General features: G+C 46.2%; 1 protein-coding gene and 1 pseudogene across 4 annotated transcripts in view; both read left to right on the forward strand.

The window, feature by feature from the left end:
- The first annotated feature begins 695 nt into the window (after window positions 1–695).
- The window catches only part of RAB31 (RAB31, member RAS oncogene family), a 129,631-nt gene continuing 108,136 nt past the window's right edge, over window positions 696–22,190 (forward strand). The window contains exon 1 of one of the 3 annotated variants that reach the window (XM_081096869.1): window positions 696–879. In XM_081096869.1, the coding sequence (XP_080952995.1) occupies window positions 841–879 (39 nt within the window). In that variant the 5' untranslated portion in view covers window positions 696–840. The remainder of the gene's footprint in view (window positions 880–22,190) is intronic. The other 2 variants (XM_081096870.1, XM_081096871.1) reach the window with 2 other exon arrangements.
- LOC308523737 (prefoldin subunit 4-like) lies at window positions 5,810–6,195 on the forward strand (annotated as a pseudogene). Its single transcript has one exon. The product of its transcript is annotated as a prefoldin subunit 4-like (transcript).

A 22,190-nucleotide genomic window follows, 5' to 3' on the forward strand; every position in this document is an offset into this window, starting at 1 on the left:
TGCCTGGAGCTACATATTTCTAGAGTCTAAAGGCTGGGTGTCTCTCTGCCCAGGCAGGTTGTAGCATTTTCTATACCGAGCAAGGCAGCTTCTTCTCTAGAATGTGTGTTCCCTTTTCAGACACTGATATGCCTGTTTTGGAGGGAGGAACAGAATATTGCTTCTAGAACCATTTTCAACTACACAGAAAAATGAACTCAGGGCCGAGAGCAAAGAGCTACACGGGGGTCCACTGAGCCCCAGTGTTAGGAACTGCAGGAGCATGTGGGCTGCAAAGTTAACCCTTCTTCTAATCCTCACAAGTGCCTCTTGCTTGGCTTCATTTCGCCCAGGAACCTCTAATGTCATTTAACGATGGGATGGACACAGACTCCCAAATGCTCCTGTGTAAATGACCTCGACTGACAGCACCCACTTTTTTTTTTCCCCCAGATGAAGAAGGGAAAGTCAGTGACGCAGCCAGTCGTGGGGTCGGGTCCTCCGTCCACCCCAGGGGCACTGCAGCCGGTCGGGGCCGGGGAGGCAGATACCAGAGCGGACTCCGGAGAGCCTGGGCTGGCTGCTGCGTGGGTCTGAGGGAGGAGGCCCTCCCAGGACCGCCGCCGTCCCGGGGCGGCTGACGCTGCCGGGGGGCGTTCCTGGGCGCTGGGGGCCGGGGAGTCAGGCCGAAGCCCCGGGAGGAGCCGGCCGGGGCCACGTGACGCCCAGAAATAGCCGCGGTGGCGGTTCCGCCAGCGGCGCCGCGAGGGAAAGGCGGAGCTGGAGGCCGCTGGCTCGGCGTGGGCGCGGCGGCCGGGCCCCGGAGGATGCTGAGCCCCTGCCCGGACCGGTCCCGAGCACATGATGGCGATACGGGAGCTCAAAGTGTGCCTTCTCGGGGTGAGTCCTGCGCTGCCGCCGCCGGGGACACCCTCGACCGCGCGCCTCCCACGCCCCCTGCTTGCACCCCTCTTGTCGCCTGCACCCCCTTTTGTCCCGCGACCCCCTGATTCCCCTTGGTCTGTACGCCCTCCTTTCCCCCCGCGTCCACCTCCCCTCGCCCCGCCCGTCCGTGCGCCTCCCTGGCTCCCCTAGCCCAGGCGCCCCCCGCGTCCTCCCGCACCCCCTCGTCCCCTGCCCTCCCTGGCCGGTGCGCCCACCTGGTCCCGGTGCCCCTGGCCCTCCTCCCATCCCACAACCCCGCCGCGTCCCAGCCCTGTTGGGGTTCGGGTCCGAGCCTGCTCGGCTTTCTCCACTCGTTCCACCCCCGCCGGCCCGTTTCCCGGGATCCGCTCGGGCCTCGCGGGGCCGGGGCGCCCGGGACCCTCCGCTGGAGCTAAGAGCGGCGGGTCCTGGCCACGGCCGGGCAGGGCTTTCTCCTCCACTTTTAATAATTTCCTTCCGGTGAAAACTTTAAGTTACTCGGACAAGACAAGGCGCCGACTCCTCTTTCGCCTCCCGGGGGCAGTTGGTTTAGTGACTTTTTAGAAAGAAAAGTCGGCGGAGGGTGGGGAAGCGCGGGGGGCTGCCCGGCTGGGAGGTGCAGCACGTACTGCGGAGTCTGCGCCTGGAAAACTTTCGTGCCCCCGATAAAAGCAGGATGAGCAAGCCCCCTGTCTCCAGCTCCCCTTCCACACTGGGTCTGTCTGAGTCCGGGGAACGTGAAAGCGGCCAGAAACAGACAAAAACAAACACCCAAGCGGTGGGCCCGGACAGACCCGGCGGAGGACAGGGCAGCCCTTTGAAAACTGCCCAGGGAGTTCAGGGGGTGTTCACGGTCCTTTCTTTTCCTTTCTTTCCTTTTCTGGGAGATGGGGGTGCGGGCACTATTAAATTCCAGAATTACTTCTTTTGAGAGAGCTGGTTTTAAGCGGTGTTTGCAGCAGCCTTGGTGCTGGAACCTAACTGTACTGCCCTTGGCAAAGAAAGCCATTGGTCCCAAGAAAACCGTTTCCAGAAACAAGAGCAGCGGTGGGGGTAGACCCGTTCTTACGCGGCTCAAAGCAATGCTAACTGGTGTGTCAAGATGGATGTACAGGAAGTGTATAAAGAGGAAATGATTCTAGGCGAGGATTGACTTGTAGCAGCTCGGCGGGGTGTCCAGGCTCCGACTAGGCTCCTCTGGAACCTTTGGCAGAACGTGTTGCTGACTGTCTCCTAATTGCTGTCCTTTGCCAGAACTCTCATATCCACTGGGCTGTGGGGTTCCCCTCCAATTCCAGGGCATCTGGCAAACTGCGTGTTCCTCCCGCACAAACCCCCTGGCGTTCCTGCCCCCTGGCCGGCTCAGCCACAGCTGGGAGCTGATGGGATGCTGCTCTGGGCTTCCTCTGTTGACCTTTCTTAGTGTTTCAGGGGTAGGTTTCACTGTCTGCCAGGCTCTGTAATACAGTCCAGACATCAATTCCAGGGATCCCATGGTTTCCTTGTGAGGAGTCATTTTGGACTCTTACAAGGCCTTCCAAGACTTAGAAGGAATGTCATGACCCAGGGAATCTAGAAGCAACTTCGACACGTGTTGTGTGTGTCAGGCGAGGCCATGAGAATAAACGATGTAGGAAATATTTGGCCTCCTCTCCCCCTCATGTTTTCTCCCTTGTCATCTCCTTGAACGGCACAGGCCCTGCCTCATCACATGAACTATTTTCAAGTTCACTGTTTGATAAATCTCTATGTCTTTCTGTAAGGAAACCGATCAGTGGAAAGGGCCCTGCACCAGGAGGCAGCTCCGGGGTTCCCATTCTTTCCCACTCACTAGCTCTGCAGCTTTGGATAAGTATCTCAGTCACCTCCTTTGTAAAGTGACTATAATAACATCTTTTCTTTTAAGGCAGAGGACTGTATCAGATGATCATCTTAGATATATGGGACCATTTCCTGCCAAGCTATGATTCCAGGCGACAGTGAGCAAGCTTGGGAGATGAGAAAGCTGGAAGGAATCCCTTCACCTCCTTTTCTCTTATCTCTGAGAAAGAACCACACTCTTAGTGGTGTCCTGGACACAATGCCTCACCCTGGTCTGCTTGTTCTTTGCAGGGACTCTACTCTGTTGGTGTAGGAGTTTGAGCTTGGAAAAGGAGAACAGTCCCAAAACAGAGCAGGAAGATAATGTCTGAACAAACAGGGGCTTTGAAGTACCAGTCATATGACACCACTTTCGTGGCCTTTTAAAAAAATTTTTTGAGAATGGCTCTAGATTTTAGTCTTACTTAGGTCAGAGGATATCTTACGTGAAAGGCCAGTGACCTTATTATCCACATCGAATAATATTTGTTAAGTCCCCAGGTTTCGCTGGTCCTGTCCCGGACAAGATGTGTGACAGGCTATATTCTCAATTGTTCACCCAAATAAGGTGATTTTATTTGGGTGAGAGAGCGTTTGGGTGAACAGTTGTAACTACCTTGGGTTTGCTCTCTTGATTTCAGGAGGAGGAGGAGGAGGAGGAGGAGGAGGAGGAGGAGGAGGAGGAGGAAAATAGAAGGAGCGAGAGGAGAGGATCTTTCTTTTATTAGTTTCTCTGGGTGTGTATGGTGTACACTTAAAAGCATCATCAAGCTCCCTATCTGTGCAGAGTTGTTTATCTTTTGTTGATAAGTCAGAAGCCCTTTCAAAAATTTGACAGGAACCCTGAGCTCCTTTGCTGGTTGTGTCAGGAGATCTGTGAAGTGTTGCATGTGGCTAGCACTAAGCTTCCTGTTTTTTTATTAGCACCGCCACACCTCCCTGATGTCTCAGTGTAACCAAGACCCTAGCAGGCACACCCTCTGTTGGGGTCACTTTCTGTTGGGCCCTCTTGAGCAGGTGATGGAAAATGTGGGCCTCCTAATGGGACTCTTGCTGTCTCACTGGAGAGGTTGGGGGACTTTTTGTGCCAATTTTTAGCTTTGATTGCTTAGTGATTACTTGGGGATGTGCTTCCCAAGGTTGTTTTAGGCATAGGTAGAGTAGACTTTTATCTCTCTTAGCCGTAGTCTCTTGCTTCCATGGTGGGGTCAGAGGTTCCTGGCAGGAAGGTCATTTGTAGCAGGTGGAAGTGAGAGTGGGCCAGATGGCATGTCTTCTCTACCTGTACCTGTGCCTTTCAGAGCCCTGGTGTTAGGGTAGGTCTGATCTCATTTCTTTTGGCGAATGCTCCCGCATGGAATTGACAGTAGTCTGTGGAACATTCTCTGAATGCTTTGTGCTGTTGGGAAAACCAAGGACTCAAGCACCTTGGATTTCTTTAGATTTCCTGTTATAAATTCTTGCCTCTCATTATTCTTATGGGTGTACTTCCTCGTTTTTACCCCAAAGCCTTTGTGAATGACCTTTCTTGGGATAAGTTGGGCCATCTATTGGAAGCTAACCATACAGGAGGGTGTGTTTGATAGGGGTTCTGGCTGGATACCTAGGACCCTAGGTTTTTGCCAATAGTGTGCCAATGGTCCCACACTGTAATCTCAATTAGTATTATAAAGCATGTATCTTAAAAACAACTCCCTTAAAAACAGCTAAGTATGTTAAAAAAAAAAAAAAGAACTAACAAAAACAATACTGAGGCAACAGCTGTTCCAACCCCAAAGGTGGAAAGCTTCCCAGTATGCATTTTTAACACACATTACCCCTGGCAAAAAGCAAAAGGAGAGAGAGAGAGCGAGAGTGAGAAGAAAGAGCAGGAGGAGGAGGAGAAGGAAGAAGAGGAGGAAGAGGAGGAGGAGGAGGAGAGGAGGAAGAAGAAAATAAAAGGAGCGAGAGGAGAGGATCTTTCTTTTATTAGTTTCTCTGGGTGTATATGGTGTACACTTAAAAACTACTTCTGAGTAGAATCACAAAGAGATTTATATTTGGATTTTGGTTGTCTTGACAACATTTTAGAGATTTCTGCCACTTCCTCAACAGCTGAGTGGCATGGTGAAGAGACAACTGAAGACATTCCTGCTTCCGATAGGGAGCTTGATGATGCTTCTCTTTTTGGCCTTGTTGAATCTGTATGGTGTGGTTCATCACCTAGAAATCAAATACCTGGGATTTGGTGGGACATCTGAGCAGTGGGGGCTTCAGATACATATGTACAGGCCTTCACATGTGGTTCTTGAGGACACAAGAGTGGAATAGTTTCCTGCTCACAGTAGGCATATCAGTCAGCGCTGTGGAGCCTCAAATGGACTGCTTTGAGCAATAGTGAGCTCCCGTTACTGTAGGGACTCTGTAAAGTTACTTGAATTTGTTGGGATCATTGGTGAAGGAATGAATATCCTATATAATAAAAGGCTAATATGCAAATCAACCAAACGGCTGAACAACCGGTTGCTATGATGTACACTGACCACCAGGGGGCAGGCGCTCAACGCAGGAGCTTTCCCCTGGTGGTCAGTGCACTCCCACAGGGGGAGTGCTACTCAGCCAGAAGCTGGGCTCATGGCTGGCAAGCGGGAGCCTCTCCCGCCTCTGTGGCAGCACTAAGGATGTCTGACTGAGGGCTCCCGGACTGCGAGAGGACTCAGGCTGGGCTGAGGGACCCCGCCCCCCCTCCAGTGCACGGATTTCATGCACCGGGCCTCTAGTAAAGTATGGGGAGGACTGGGCTAGGCAACCATCACATTTACTTTTCTTTCCAGTCTGAGATTCTGTTAACACACATATTTTTATTTTCTTTCCCAGAAACTAGCATTTCTTTAGGGGAGGGGTGGATGGAGAAGGAGGGGAAAGAGGCTAGCAATATAATGCATTTTTTACCACAACTGATTCCTCTATTAAATTGAACCCCTGTGGAAAGTGTGGTTCAGCGTTGGTGGTACTGGGCAAAAAATCAACATAAATGATACAGACTCTCACCATGGTCCAGTCCAAGATGGCGGCCACCACGAAGAGGCAGCTGCAGAAGATGTCAATGTTGCCTTTGAAAATCAACAAAAGATAAACAACTCTGCACAGAATACAAGTAGAATCACAGAACAGAAGGAAGAAATAGATATCAAAAAAGAAACAACTCCAGGAGATGCACGTGAGGACATCATGCTTGCAGATCCTAGCTGCTTAATGATACCTTATCAAATTGGTGATGTTTTTATTAGCCATTCTCAAGAAGAAACACAAGAAATGTTAGAAGAAAAATTTGCAAGAAGAAATTGATGACTTAGTATCTGGGGTGGAATCACTTCTCTGATTGTTCTCAGATTTGAAAGTTCAGTTGCAAAATTTGGGAGCAACATAAATTTGGAAGCTGATGAAAGTTAACTATTTTATAATACTTAAAAATTTTATTTAATAAACTGGAATACTGTTTAAATGATAATTTCCCTTCTTCAATGATATAGAGAGCAAAACTTCCTCTTTAAAATAGGTGCTGGGACATACAAAGATTTTGAGTCCATGAATTAGAAAAAGTCTTCAAATTTATTTATTTTATTTTTTAATCCTCACCCGAGGATATTTTTCCATTGATTTTTAAAGAGAGTGGAAGAGAAGGAAAGACAGAGAAATATTGATGTGAGAGAAACACAGTGACTGGTTGCCTCCTGCATGCGCCCCCACCAGGGCCTGGGCTAGGGAGGAGCCTGCAACCGAGGTACATGTCCCTGACCTGAATCAAACCCAGGGACCCTTCAGTCCACAGATTGATGCTCTCTCCACTGAGCCAAACCGGCTAGGGCAACGTCTTCAAATTTAATTGTGTCCAACAGGTTTAGCTAATTTTTAGTGCTTGCAAGTCAGTGCAACTATTATACATTTTTTAGTTTTTATAATTTATAATGTGTTTGAAAATGGAACAGGCATTTATTCACTCAATCCTTTACCATTTATTGCATGCTTCTTTCATGCGGGAGCTGTGGGTGTTTGATGCCTGTCTTCAAAGAGTACTCTGCTTTTCCCAGGATGTGGACACACTAGCAATGTACTACACTACATGGCCTGTGTTCCTGTGACAACACTTACCACAGAGCCATGCACAGCAGAAGTAACAGAGTGTGATGCTAAATATTGACTATCTTCCATCTTATTAGACATAAGGACAAGTGAGGAACAGAGTGTTTTAATAAAGGTTTGTTTTGAGTACTTGCTGTGGTGCAAGCTCTGCTAGAGATAGAAAGGGCGGGTGGGTTTCTCGTTCCTGCTTGTGATGGAGATGCCTGGTTGAGCAGGAAAGACAAGCATGTGCACAGGAACTAGTATCCATGGCATTTGAGATGCATGGGATGCTGGAGGTGCAGTAGGAGATGGTGGAGTTTAAGTTATATATGTTGGGTGCTGCGGAGGGAGCGATCTGGGAAGGTTTCCTGGAGTGGGAAGGATCTGAACATGCCTCAAAGGAGGAATGGTGGCATGGACCCCAGGCCCTGGAGGGAGCAGGTGTGGCCCCTGATCTCAGGTATTTTCTGGAGGGCTCATGTAGTTGGAGAGTGTAGGGAGGTGAGGAGCACAGCCCTCCCACTCCTGGGCTGACCGCTCTCCGGTTGATTCCACTCTCTCTCTAGAATGAGTTCTTTTATTTTTAACTCTGCTTTTCCCATGGCTTATTTTGAAAAATTTCAAATTTATAAAACAGTTAAAAGAGTAGTACAGTGAATTGTCTGTAGGCATCTCACATGGCAGGGCTAACATTTTGCCACTCTTGCTTTCTCTTTCTAATGTATCTAAATAACAATACTTTTTTTATCCCCTGAATCACCTGAAAGTAAATTGCAGACATTATAACACTTCACCCCTAAATACTTCAGTATATATCTTTTAGGAAAAAGGACAGTTCCCCACACAACTATAACAGCATTATCCCACACAAATGCAACAATAGTGCTGAGTATAGTGTCCATACTCAGCTTTTTCATTTGTCCCTAAATAGCCTTAACAGGTGTTTTAAAAAATTCCAGGTTCCATCAGAGATCATGTATTACCTTGGCTTGTCATGTCTCTCATCTAAAGCAGTTCATCTCTTTTTTTTTTCCTATTATGACATTAGTATTTTTGCAGAATCCCAGGCCAGTTGCTTAGAAAGTCCCAAGATCTTAGTCTGATTGCTTCCTCATTGCTTCTTCTGGCTCAGCTTTTTGGCGAGAAGACAACAAAAGTGATGTTGGTCTTATTTTTTATGTGCTCATTTATAATATTAAAATATTCGTTCCCATTTACTTCTGTGACACTCATTCAGAAAATATCTCTTCACTTCTATAAGTGCCAGGCAGTGATGTGTCTGAACAAAACAGACAAAGGGCTTTGGCCTTGTAGAACTTAGATTTTAGCAGGAAGCTGGGGAATATAAAATCTATAGCCTACCAGAAGATCTTATATAGAAAAAAGACATGACAGAGCTGAGTGAGGGGCGCAGGAGCTCTGGGAGGTGGGGAGCGGGTTGGTTGGGTGGTGGGTGATCAAGTGTGTTCAGTCTCCGGCAGGACCAGAGTGCAGCATCGCCTCTCACTTACCCAGGGGCTGACTTTGGTTCTGTATCTTCAGTTCTGTGGTGTGATCCCTGAGCTGCTGAGAGTCACACGTATGTCCGGTGGAGCCAGAGTTGTCTTTCTTGCTGCCTAACTTTTGTCAGCAGAAATCAGGAAAAGGAAAGTGGGATTTAACATCGGTGTCGCTGAATGAAGTTTCTCACTGTGGAACCTTCTGTTTCGATGAGTCTTTTTCTGACATATTTTCTTGCGTCTGAGGTCCCGGACCTGCTTCCACTTCACTGGAGGTCGTGAGGTTGGCTTCTGCTTGCTCAGAATTTAACCCAGAAGGTAGCCTAAGCTACTTAGGTCAGTTCCCCCAGGTGCTCCTAGAAGACCTGGGTTATCAGAAGATTGAGCGGGCCCTGCAGGAGAGCAAGCAGGACCTAGGGGAAATCATTTTCCTTCCATTTTTCTCTTCTTGAACAAGATACCATAGGGCTGGATCCCTTCGTACCAACTGTATTTGTTTGTCAAAATTTTTGAATTCTCCAGTATTACTTCATTTCTGCCCCATGTAATCACTGTTCTAACTGAGGTCTGCAAATAGATTGTGTGGTCCTTAAAAAGTACCTCCATTGGCCCCACCGGTGTGGCTCAGGTGGTTGAGTGTCCTCCCGTGCACTAAGGTCACTGATTCGATTCCAGGGCAGGGCACAGGCCTGAGTTTTGGGCTCTACCCCCAGTAGGGGGAGTGCAGGAGACGGCCAGGCCATCCATGTTTCTGTTGCTCCCTCTCCCTTCCTTTCTCTTTAAATATCAATAAAAACATGTTTTAAAAAAGTGCTTCCATCCAAGACCCCCCCTAGAAGGGAAGGGAAGGGGAGAGGGAGGGGGGGGGGAGAGAAAGGGGAGAGACAGAGAGAGGAAGGGAGGGACACAAACACACACACACAGGGTTTCATGTAAAACTTGCCCTTTGCTGGCGAGGGGAAAGAGTGAACTGTTCCTGTTTTTTTTTTTGTTTGTGTGTGTGTGTGTGTGTGTGTGTGTGTGTTTTGTTATTTTTGACCATTAGCCAGGGCATTTACATTTATGGCAAGCTTAAGTTTAATGAATACATTGCGCACCAGTAGTTTTATTGCTGGCTTTACCCAGTGGTCAGATAAGTTTCTATTGAATGAGTACAAAAAACGTTTTACAAAGTATCATACTTTAAAAAGATATTAGCTTGTAAGAACATGTGATAAATAACTTCAAAATGCAGTGGGTATTAAGGCGTGCCTTTAACATTTATGTAAAACACTGTGTAATAGGAAAACACGTGATCTGCCCGCAATGTGTTGTCTTTTTTTTTAAAAGAACATCTCATAGCATCATACTACATGCTTCATAGATATGTTTTATTTTAGAAGCTAAAATATTATCTAAACTTTTTGATAACCAACTTCTAGAAGGCTATTTTTTCATAAAGTAATCCATGTTTATCTTATTTCAGTTTTAAATCTAATTATGAGGTAGGGAAATGATTAGTAATAAAATGATAGCTGTTGATTTTCCTTTGAGATCACAAATTGAAGTGTGCAGGTTGATGCCTTTAACATCCTTTCTTTATAATAACATATGTAATTGTACCAACCTGCGGAAGTCTTGTTTTCCTCTGGTTAGCTTGTAATCCTGCAGGCATAAAAAAATCATCCTGCCTGCCTCCTTGACCTCATGGCTCACCTGCTCATAGCTCTTCTTCGTTCCCTGCATTCTGTTTTACATTCGGGTGACTGCTTTTTTATTTTATGATCAACAGCAGGCTCACCCCATTTCTTCTGCTGCGTCTCTTCTTTTCTGCTCTGCAGGATCATTTTCTTCCACCATTTAAATTTGTTTTCTGATTTTCTGCACTTCTCATCGATGAATCATCAGTCTGTCCTCCTTTTAAGGAGACATCCAGGAAAAAGTTTCTAACTCTGCTTCTCACTTGCTCCCCTCACGAGCAGGGAGCATGCTGAGCTCCGCACAGGGACCCTTCCTTCTGCTGCCAGTAACCTGGCCAGGTTTACGCTTTGAGGCGTTTTCTGTCCTAAAAACAACAAGATGGGTCTGAATAAGTCAGTGAAGATTTGACTAATGGGTCTTGCGCTGTGAGAGATGACTGGAGATGCATGGCTGCTGGTGGCAGGCTCACAGAACCATTTCCTGTAGGGGAGGGGCCTCTGTCCTGGAGGTGTCAGTCCAGCAGTGATCTTGGTCAGCTAGGGCCTAAATGGGAAAGGTAAAGTAACCACACCTGACAACTGGTGGGATGGTACACGACAATTGCCAAATGTCCCTAAGATGAGGGCTGGCAGAATTGGGGATTGGCTAAGAAGGGCTTGTGGGTGCCGCCTTTGAATGCCTGATGTTAGTTTGGCTGCAGAAGAGGGAAATGTGTGCCTCTATTTACATTACGCACCAACAGATGGGAAAGGTTCTGAAAAGACTCAAGCGTCATAGTGGTTGTCCAGGTGGGGCAGGGGCTGATTGATAAGTTACCTCTTTTGCTTCTCTTTGTTGGTTGATTTCGTGTGCATACATTACTGGGGTAATTAACATAAAGCCCATAAAGAAATTACTGCAGTGCCCAAGGAGATGTTTGGTGGGCAGACCTCCGTTTGGCTGTCAGTGGAAATTACTGATAATGAAAGTGGCATGTAAACTTGGATCAGATGTAAAAGGGCCTTGAAATGTGCCAGTGTATACCCTCGGGTGGGGAAAGAACAGGTGTCATCAGTGGGACATAGACTTTGCGTGGCTCATTAGGCCGTGCTGTGCTTTCCCTCGTGCCCTCTATTTCATTGCGAGATGGCAGCTGCCTCTGTTTGACGTGTGCTCTGTGACCTCGTCATTGGTGGGGCTATGGCTTTCTCACCATTCTCTAATCTAGTATTTCTCTAAATGGGCCTAGGAGAGTTGTGGGTGTTGATCTAGTCTGCAGGTTTTTTGTGCCTATTGATTTCAATGATGTTCTTTAAGGAAATAAAATAAAATTATATCCTGAACCTCCAGGTGATCATCCTATAACACAACTCTGTGTCACAACTTTCAGGCCCATTAAAACGGACTAATGAGGAAAGAACTGAAGCCAAGTTAGTACAGAAACCATACACTGGGACCGTGTGAAGACCAGGTGATTCCATAGCACATGCCACAGATATTTACCAGACACCTCTAGCGTCGGGCATACAGCAGGTGACAAAACAGCCCCATAACCCCTGGCCTCATGGAGCTGACATTCTAGTAGAGGCAACAGACATAAATACTTCATATGACAGATGGTGACAAGTGCTTTGGAGAAAGAAAGTAGAGAGGGGCCTAGGAGTGCTGGCTGGGAAGTGGTGGCTTTAAGTCAGGGCTTGAGAAAGGCCTCACTGAGAAGGCCTGGAGCAAAGACAAAGAGAATATTTATCTTCGGGCCCTCTCAACAGAGGGGACCCCAAGGCTGGCGTGGAAGGGGCTTGGCTGGAGAGTTTGAGGACCTGTAGGCGGGCCAGTGTGGCTGGAGCGGAGTGACCATTGGGAAGAGAACAGAAGATTTGGGGGGCTGATTATGTGGGGACTTGTGTTCCAGTGTGGGAAGCAGAGCAGGGACACCATCCGATACCTTGCAGCGGTGTGGAGGGTGGACTGTGACCACAGGAGGATGCATGTGGTCAGCAGGGGACTCTACTGCCAACGGTCTGGTGGAAGGTCAAGTGGGGGAATGCCTAGGACAGTGGTCGGCAAACTGCGGCTCGCGAGCCACATGCGGCTCTTTGACCCCTTGAGTGTGGCTCTTCCACAAAATAGCACGTGCGGGCGCGCATGTACAGTGTGATTGAAATTTTGTGGCCCATGCACAGAAGTTGGTATTTTGTGGAAAAGCCACACTCAAGGGGCCAAAGCGCCGCATGTGGCTCGCGAGCCGCAGTTTGCCGACCACTGGCCTAGGTGGTGAGTGGAGTCCCACTTGGACTGACTTGAAGGTAGACTGAAAACTGCCCACAGATTGTGAGTGGAGTGTGAGGGAATTGAACCATCATATGGCATGTGCTGGCCTCAGAATCCAGCACAGCCCTGAGCTGGTTCAGCTTAGCAGAGCAATATCATCCCTCATATTAGACTGCTAATGTGAGTGTTACTGGATTTATAGTTTAACTTGTATCTAATTAACACATTTGTCTTCGTTGTTTTACAATAGCATAAACAGTTTGTGTAAATTTTCATTATTTGTACATATTTACACAATAATTAAAGTCTACTTTGGGGTCCCTGGTTGCTTTTCCCTTTAAACAAGCCGGTAGAGTCTTTAAAAGGCCTGAGAAATACTGCTGTAAGCATGCAGGTTGGCCATGGCTAATGGAGGCTTTCTTTCCCCAATGAAGTGTCAGTGTTGGCAGGACTCAGGGAAAGGAAGGCTGCGTCCGATCTTCGGTCCCTGGGCACCACCAGGTGGAATGTGGAGGTATATTCTGAGCGATGCCGAGTCTGGGCCCGAGATGCTATTCCCAGAGCAGCAGGCCCCAACTCACAGTCTTACTGCTTTTTCTGGTGTGATGCAACTAATGGATAATCTTGAAAATCCTAGATACTACCATAGAAACACATAGATTCTGATGAAACCTCAAATATATGTGACAAAATAAAGCAAATTACACAATTGCCTTTTTAAAATGCTCTTCTCGTGAAGACATTTATAGAAGCATGTGAGTCATGAACTTAGTCATTTCAAGATCTCCCCACACAATTCAGTTTAAAAGGAACTATTAATAAATATGGTATATCAATTTTTTAAAAGAAAGACGTCTATTTAAAAAGATGACTTGTATTATTTCTAAACGTCCACCTCATAGGTTAATCTTAGTAAGATAACCTTATAATATTGTACAATAAAAATGTACAAATTTAAAAGTATTGTTACAATTATAATTGATATAATTTATTGCTTTGAACATGTTGCTGCTTTTAACATGAATTGTATTATTGCACATTTCACTTGCAGCAGCCCTATGTTTTGTATTTATTTATTCATCATAACTAACGTGTCACAAACCAAAGGGCACATCTTTGTTCTTGCTTATGAGTGGAGTGTGAGGGAATTTTGTTCTCTTCATAGATCCTTGACTTCCTACTTATTAAAAAATATCCATGGGAACTTATATGCCTATATGCATAGCTCATAGACACAGACAACAGAGTGGTGAAGGCCTGGGAGGGGTGGGGGCAGGGTGGAGAGGGTAAATGGGAAAAAACAAACAAACAAATGGGACATCTGTAATACTTGCAACAATAAAGATAAATTAAAAAAAGAAAAATGTAATTAAAAACTCACTAGCACTATAATTTGTAATTGCCCCTACCCCTAATCACAGCGACATCAGTAACAGTTAAGAAGAATTGTTGTACAGTTCTGTAATTGCAGCCAAACTTACTCTGTTCTTTTCCAATCAGGAAAGCACGTGGGAATGCCTTTGCCTTTGATTAAAAAGGACGTCGCCTTGAAATCACTCTAGTTTATCCATATCACTCTAATAATACCAGTAGACATGCACTGACTATAACTCAGGTGCCAGGCAATATGCTGAGTATTTCAGATATCCATTGCTGCATAACAAACCACCCAAACTTAGTGGTTTTAAGTAACAATTTATTATTATTTCTCTTAGTGCTGTGGGTTGACTGGGCTCAGATGGGCAGTTCTTGCTTGGGGTTTCTCATGCAGTTTCAGTCAGGTGGTGGCCGGCGCCGGAGCCTCGGAACACTTGCTCATTCACAGGCCTGGTGGCTGGGCTGGGGTGGCGGTATCAGCTGGGACTAACCAGGCATCTCTTTGCAGGTGGCTTCTCCACACAGTTAGCTTGGGCTTTCTATAGCATGGAGTCTCAGGGCAGTTAGAGTTACATGGTGGCTGGCTGTTTCTAGAGCGAATGTTCTAAGACAGCCGTGGGCAAACTACGGCCCGTGGGCCGGATCCGGCCCGTTCGGCTGTTCTATCCGGCCCGCGGAGCTGAAAGAGCGAAGGGTTCTCTTGCTCTCCCCTCTGCTCCTTCACCAGCAGCAGTGTTAACATGTATTAGTTCACACAAACACTCTATCCATGCTTTTGTTCCGGCCCTCTGGTCCAGTTTAAGAACCCATTGTGGCCCTCGAGTCAAAAAGTTTGCCCACCAATGCCGAAACCGGTTTGGCTCAGTGGATAGAGCGTCGGCCTGCGGACTGAAGGGTCCCGGGTTCGATTCCGGTCAAGGGCATGTACCTTGGTTGCGGGCACATCCCACGTAGGAGATGTGCAGGAGGCACCTGATCGATGTTTCTCTCTCATCGAAGTTTCTAACTCTCTATCTCTCTCCCTTCCTCTCTGTAAAAAAATCAATAAAATATATTTAAAAAAAAAAAAAAAAGTTTGCCCACCCATGTTCTAAGAGCTGTGGGCAGAAGATAAAAGGCTTCTTGTGATCTATCCTCACAAATCCCAGAATGTCATTTCTGCCACTGGTATTAATCTAGCAAGTAACTAAGGCCAGCCAGAAGCAAAGGCAGGAGAATCACACTCTACCTCTGAATGGCAGGAAGAGCGACAATTTGTGGCCATCTTATATGGCTTCTGCTGAATAAGTGGTGTACATACATTATGGCATTAAAGGACTTGTAAAGGTGAGTTCTGTTCTTATTGTCATCTTACTGATGAGGAAACTGAAGCTCAGAGGGTTGAGTAACATTTGCGAAGACTCACGGTTAATAAATGATGCTTCATGGATTAGAACTAGCTTTGTAGGCCTCCAAAACCCAATGCATGTAACCTCTTTGCTGTGTGGCAAACTTTGTTGTTAGTCACAAATGACTTGTTCACAACCGGCATTTAGTAGGGAGGGCACCACTGAATCAGTAGAATAAGGTTTTAAAAACGTAAGAGGTCTTGTATCAATAAGAATTACAATTTAATAATCTGATTGAATAATTTGAACCAGGTATGAAGTACTTCATGGGAGAAAAAGAGGCAAATTGCCACAAGGTTAGGGTCCCGGGGAGATTTTTGGGAAGTAAGATGGCGGTTTCTCACTTCTGGGAATGTATTAGACTTGAAGAGCCCAAGTGCTTTCTTGGGGAAGGTCGGATGTTGATGACAGCAATAAGGTGTGACAGCTGAACAACAACACCTTGTATTTGTTTCGCATTTTACAGTTCACAGTGTGCTGTCCATATGTTGCTTTGTTTAATCCTCAAACAACCTTATGTGGCAGGCATTTTGTCTCTATTTGCAGGTGTGAGCGGCCAGGGCTTAGCGATGTTAAAGGCTTTGCTCCAGGTCACAGAGCTTGTGTCCAGGGAGCACCCTCGAGCCCAGGCTTTCTGGCTGTTCCATTTCCCAGCTCACGTGTCCAGGAAGCAGGCGACTTACTTTAGCCCTTTTCTCCCTTTGCTCCCTCATAGGGTCCATGTCAAGTGCTCTGTTTGGGTTTAGGGAAGTTCATTTTGCAAACTGTGGTCAATCAACCAGGAAGGCCAACCTGCTGGACTGTAGGGGCCTGTTAGATTTTAGACGTTTCTTGGTCTGCCGTTACAGCTGTGAATCACAACTGGACAGGCCTCCGGCCAGTACAGCACAGTGAGAGTGGACACGCCTCCAGGCAGGCAGACGTGTACCGTGCCAGTCACGGAACATCAGGGCTCCGTTTCCTGCTTTGTAAACCGCTGACAGTTTGTAAGGAAGCCTTTTAGCAGGGAACCCTGAATGGCATATCATCTACAAAAAATTTTCTTCCTTATTTTGCCCCAAACAATTAAAAAGTATTTTTTATGTTTATTGATTTTAGAGAGAGAGGGAGAGAGAGAGAAACATCGATTTGTTGTTCCACTTATTTATTGGTTTCTTTTTGTTTGTGCCCTGACTGGAGATTGAACCCGAAACTTTGACGTATTGAGATGATGCTTTAACCAACTGAGCTCCCCAGCCAGGGTGCCCCAAACAATTTTACCCCCGATAACTTCAAGGCTCAGAAGAGTTTGAATAGATTCTTTCTACAAGACCTTGTCCTGTGTCTCCTTTCCTAGGGATCTGGCAAGGCACAGATGCGAGGCAACAGCTTTTGATTTACCATGTGATACTGTAGAGCTTCATTATTTCACTAAGTGGACCAAATTTGTAATATACTCTTTACATTTTTTATGAAGTATAATATGCATTCCAAAAAACTACGTCTTAAATATAGCACACCATGGATTTTCACAAATTGAACAGATCCAAAATGAGTATTACCAGCACCCCCAGAAGCCTACCCTATCTCTCCTTCCAAAAAAAATAAAAGTAACCCACACTCTTTCTGTCTTCCGACACTGTAAAACTGTAACATATACTTACTGTAGGATCTTCATTATTTGAAGTAATTATACTAATACGGTGTTGTTTGACAGAGGTTCCTAGAACAGGAGTCTCCCAGTGAGTGGGCTGGGGCTGCCATTGGGTCCTAGGGGTGCAGAGACTCAGATGCTGGTCTGGCTTTGGCAGGTGGGGCAGGGCAGGCTGCAGCCACTGGTGGCCAGTGCTGTACAACAATACAATGATCTGGGTGTGCTGGTATGTGAAAGGGGTTGGAAAGCAGTGTCTTTGGAGACCTATTTTAATCAATTAACTAAGGAGCATATTAGTTGTAGGTACATAAGCCTTTTAAAAGTGTTCATGGGCTTTTGAAAGCAGTTCTCTCAAATACTAAAAATATTGTTTCCATTTTTAATGAAGAAAATCTTTGCTAAGATCAATCTTTCTTAAAGTTCTTTTTAATGACTAGGCTTAATACATACTTTTAAACAATAAAAATGGTACAGAGGGTACAGAATGAAAAGTAAAAGACCCCTTTTTTCCTCCACTCATCTATTCCTTTTGTATTTTTCTAGATATTATATATTCACTAGAGACCCGGTGCATGAAATCGTGCACGGGTGGGGTCCCTCAGCCTGGCTGGCAGTCGGGGCCAATTGGGGCCATGAGAGGCTGGCCGAGGGGAGGGACTGTGGGAGTTTTGGCCAGCCGGGGGGAGGGACTGTGGGAGGTTGGCCAGTGGCCCTGATCAGGGTCATCAGGGCCGGCCGGCTTGGGGAGGGACCAAAGAAGGTTGTCTGGCTGTGGGAGGTTGGCGGTGGGAGTGCACTGACCACCAGGGGGCAGCTCCTGTGTTGAGCATCTGCCCCCTGGTGGTCAGTGTGCATCATAGAGACCAGTCGACCAGTCGTTCGGTCGCTTAGGCTTTTAAATACATAGATATGCATGTGTTATTTTCTTGCCTTTTTCACCTAAAGGTAAACCTTTAGTATATGTCTTTGTTAGTATGTATCAGTCGACCCTATTTATTTATTTATTTATTTATTTATTTTTGAAGTCCTCACCTGACTATATGTTTAGAGAGAGACATCCATGTGAGAGAGAAACATCAATCTGCTGCCTCCTGTAGTCGCCTTGACTGGGATTGAACCTCAATCTAGGTATGTGCCCTGACTGGGAATCAAACCCACAACCTTTTGGTGTACTGGATGACACTCCTACTAACTGAGCCACCTGGCCAGGGCAATATGTCTTTTTAAAAAACATTTTAAATTATTTGACCATGTGGAATTTATCCTATATAATAAAAGGCTAATATGCAAATTGTCCCCTTGGGAGTACGACTGACTGGGAGTTTGACCACTCGCTATGATGTGTGCTGACCAGCAGGGGGCGGAGTGGAACAAAGGAAGGCCCCAGCCGGCAGCCAGCAGCCAGGGGAAGGAAGGCCCTGATCGGCCCTGATTGCCGGCCAGGCCTAGGAACCCTACCCGTGCATGAATTTTGTGCGCCAGGCCTCTGGTTTTGGTATAAAGAGCCAGGAAGGGATTCTTTTTTGTTGTTTTTTAACTACTAATGCCTTACCTTGGTAACTGTTTTAATGCCATCTATTGATTACTTGATTGTTATTTACTGATCTAATATGCTATTTTTGTCATAAGTGATATCCCCATGTGCATGTGGGTCTATTTCTCGACTCTGTTGTTCTATTAAAAGTTTCATTGATTTCTGAATCAACCAGCTTCAGGCAAATTTAGAAATCACATAAAGGAATCAACTTGTGGGAGCTGAACCATATAGGTGCCTTGAATGCCAGGGGCTGCAAGTCGGAGCCGGTTAACTGGTTTACTCACTCAACAAATATTTATTGAGCCACTATTAACAGGCAAAAGTTTTGCTAGCTGCTGAGTATATAGCGAGTTTTGATTGGCTATGACAATGCTTATCTTACTGAGAATAATAATCTGAAATATTGCATATATTGAATTACTTCAGTCATTACTGGAAGACACTTCCATGCGTGAAAAATCCGAGGGTAGCTAAAGGGAAAGAGGGGTGTTGTGACTTGAGTGGGGGTGGTTCCTGGCTCTGAGGTGTAATGGCTTCTGTGTTTGGATCGGTGGAAGAAACCCAGCGGAGCAGTGAGTTACAGCTTCTACCATCAGCAGCACTTGGGTATTTTCCAAGCTGTAAATATTTTTTCCACTTCAGTATGTGTGGGATCACTTCCATTGGAGTTAGTTCAGAAATTGCTATGGCAGTGGGAATTGTGAGTCTAAACATGAGGGATAAATCAAGTTTAACATGTAACACAGTCCCTTTAAAATGATCCTAGCACCTAGGTTCATCTCCACAAATAATGAGCAGTGCTGGATGGAGTCCCTCTTCCTGCAGGTGAAAGCTCTCTAATGCATGTGGTGTCCAGACTATAGGGCATATGCTCTGGTGAGTGAAGCCTTGGCCCGCACTACAGTGCTCGTCTAGCATTGCTGTTGCCAGTCAGACTGGGGGCTGTCTGCTTCTGGGAGGATAGCACTTCCTGGGCCCATCGTTGTACGTTTGGGATAGAAGCCTTGAGAGGTTATAAACTTGCTCAGGACGCCCCTAGCCCATCAGCAGCAGGAACAGTGTTCACCTTCAGCCACCACACCAGCCGCCTCCTGTAAGGGGCTGCATGAGGTCAGGTGTCTAACCAGGGAGTGTGGTCAGAGGTTGGTACTTAAGTTGTGAGTGAGCTCAGGGTAAGCCTCCAAGATGATGGTGGCCAAGGTCACTGTGCTCTCAGGTTTGGTTACTGAGAGCTGGTCCTGAATGAGGAAGGGGGAAGCTGTACCCCTGAGCCCCTCCTGAGGCTGCGCTGTTTTGCGGGATGGGCCTACCTGGATGAGAGCACTTCAGTGGAGACATCTCAAGACTGGCTGAAGGAATTTAGAAGATCACCTTTGAATTCTTTGTCACAGGAGATGTGTAAACAGAGCTGGGTGACCACGTTGTGAGGACACACATACGTGCTTGCTACGTATTTTCTGAAGCCTAGGCTAGCATTTTGTGTGGGCAGCTTTCTGGTTAGTGGTGGAGGGAGAAGGAAGACCATGGCTGTGGGCTGAGGGATGACCGCCAGGCGCCTTCCAGGAGCGGCAGAGGGGGAAGCAGCCCTGGCCCTCACCTGCCCTCTCAGCTGCAAGTAGAAGTCATTGCTATGTCTTTTCCACGTTAACCGCATAGAGGAGTTAGGCTACTGGGCATTGAAGTGAAGTGTTGAAGGAATTTTGAGGCATTCTTTTTTTGGGTGCATTTAAGCTGCACACATGTGTTAACATGTAACACCGCCCATTTAAAATGATCCTAGAACCTAGGTCCATCTCCACAAATAATGAGCACTGCTCATTGTGAGTTAGAGTCTAAGTGTTTGAAACTGGAAGGACAGATCAGGAAGGATTGCCCCAAGTGTACATTAACAACAACCCCGCAGCTCAGGCCTGGCACAGTTCAAGTTTGGTTTGGGGTCTTTTCCTTCAGATTTAGTTGCCTAGTATTTATTGAGATGGTAACTTTATTTTATTTTATTTTTATTTTTTGCTATGAAACTCTCATGTAAAGTGGTGGGGAAATGATCAGAGTGAGCTTGTACATGTATGGTATTTCCTCAGTTTCACTATTCACGCATGTGAATTCATACTCGTCAATGGTGAACTTTCACACACAGGAGATGTGCTTGTTGCGCTCTAAATGGACAGAACTTACTTTAGCCGGAATGTTAACACTTTTGTTGCCTGTGATCCTCAGAAATCATGGGATGGAAGACTCCCTTAGCTTAGTTTCCAGATCAGATGTAGAGAAGCTTCCTTCACAGAACCCGAAACGTGTCCGAGCAGGGAGCAGCTTCTCCTTTGAACTAATCTGAGTTTTCTCTTGAGTTGGGTGCAGTACCAGGTCTGAGTTGTCCAAAGCCACAAAATAGATGAAAGGATGGGTATTGGTCTGTTATTTTAGGAAATTCCCTTAATTTAGGATGGAAATAGATCCTGGCTTCTGAATAGAAGCTAAAAAAGCCAAATACCTCTTTGGCAGGTTGGTTCCAGGCACAGGACCTGGTTCTACAGGCAGAGCGCACACCACGGACCCTGTGTAGGAGCCATACCCTGAGGAGCTGGGGCACCCCACACTGGCTGGGATGAGCAGTGCCCAGCAGACTTACATAGCCAGTCTGACATCTTAGTGTGATTTTGGCTGTGGTCATTATCTGTTTTCCCAGCCCAGGTTTTCTGAAAATCATGTGAGTTTATCAGAGTTCAGACTCTCACCCCACCCCGCATTTGTGTTCCTCAGGTACGGAGGGTTAGATGAATCCTACTCCTCAGTTCATGCCACATTATTATCCCAGGTCCATGTGCATCCTCTCTCATTTTTTAGCTTTGATTGATTCATTTTTATCTCTTTACTCTCGGCCTCTACCCAACTCTGACCATTCTGTTGTGTTTATTGTGTGTCTTTTTGTTTCTTTGCTAATATCTTTTCAATAAATTCCTTTCTGCTTCACTGTGCCACTTTGGCCTCCAACCCTAACTTCAGGGTATTATGGTGAGAAGTGTGGTGATGGGTTTGAAGCAGCTTGGGTAGGCAGACTGCAAGAGTGGAGGAATAAGTCATATTAAGTGAAGATCATGAGCACAGGAAAGGAGAGCAGTGGGGATGGAGGAAGGGCCACACAGAAGACGTACAAAGGAGACCCAGAGAAGTCCCCGTGGAGGAAGCATTTGTGAGAAACCTGACCACACGGCTCCTCAGCCTGGCCTTGGCTTCCAGTTAGTTCTGTGGACCCAGCCAGGCCACAGAGATCTAAGGGACCACCCAGGGGAAGATGCCCAGGGCTCGGCCCTTTGCAGACCTGGCTCCAGTGTGACTAGTGCGGAAGAGAGGTGGACACTGCTACGGGGTGCCTGAGTTCTTAATTGAGAAGGAGCCTGAGATGCATTCCTTGGATTAGGTGACTGAAAGCTCCCTGGGTGGCAACTGCTATTTTACTCTTTCAGAGGCCGGTTACAATTTATTAGCTATTTGTACTTATAACATGTTTTGTATAACAAGCCAATTAAGAATGGATCAGTAGATGTATGTGTCTAGCAGAGAATCGGTTAACAAGTTTAGAATATTGTGCTGAGGTGACACTTGTGTTTTATGACTTTGTAGATGATGGATTCTGCTCCTGTGACAAGGTCAAGCCCATAAAAAATCCAATCAAATGCCATAAAAAGCACAGGTCCATATGTCAGTTTAATTCTGTAGCAGTCTTTTTGTCAGCATAGTTGGTGATTCCATCTGTTTCAATTTAAGATTAGCTCTAGCGATGCCTCCGTAATAGGTGGTCACACACACACACACACACACGCACGCACACAGAGTTGCCTTATATTACATAATATAATGTATAGTTTACAATATGTAAATGTATAGTCTATGTAATATAAAAGTATACTTATTTATATTGTAGTAGAGGCTGAGTGGCGATAGAGTATAGCATTTGTATA

Source organism: Myotis nattereri (genome assembly GCF_964212035.1).
Source record: "Myotis nattereri genome assembly, chromosome: 8".
Taxonomy (NCBI): Eukaryota; Metazoa; Chordata; class Mammalia; order Chiroptera; family Vespertilionidae; genus Myotis; species Myotis nattereri.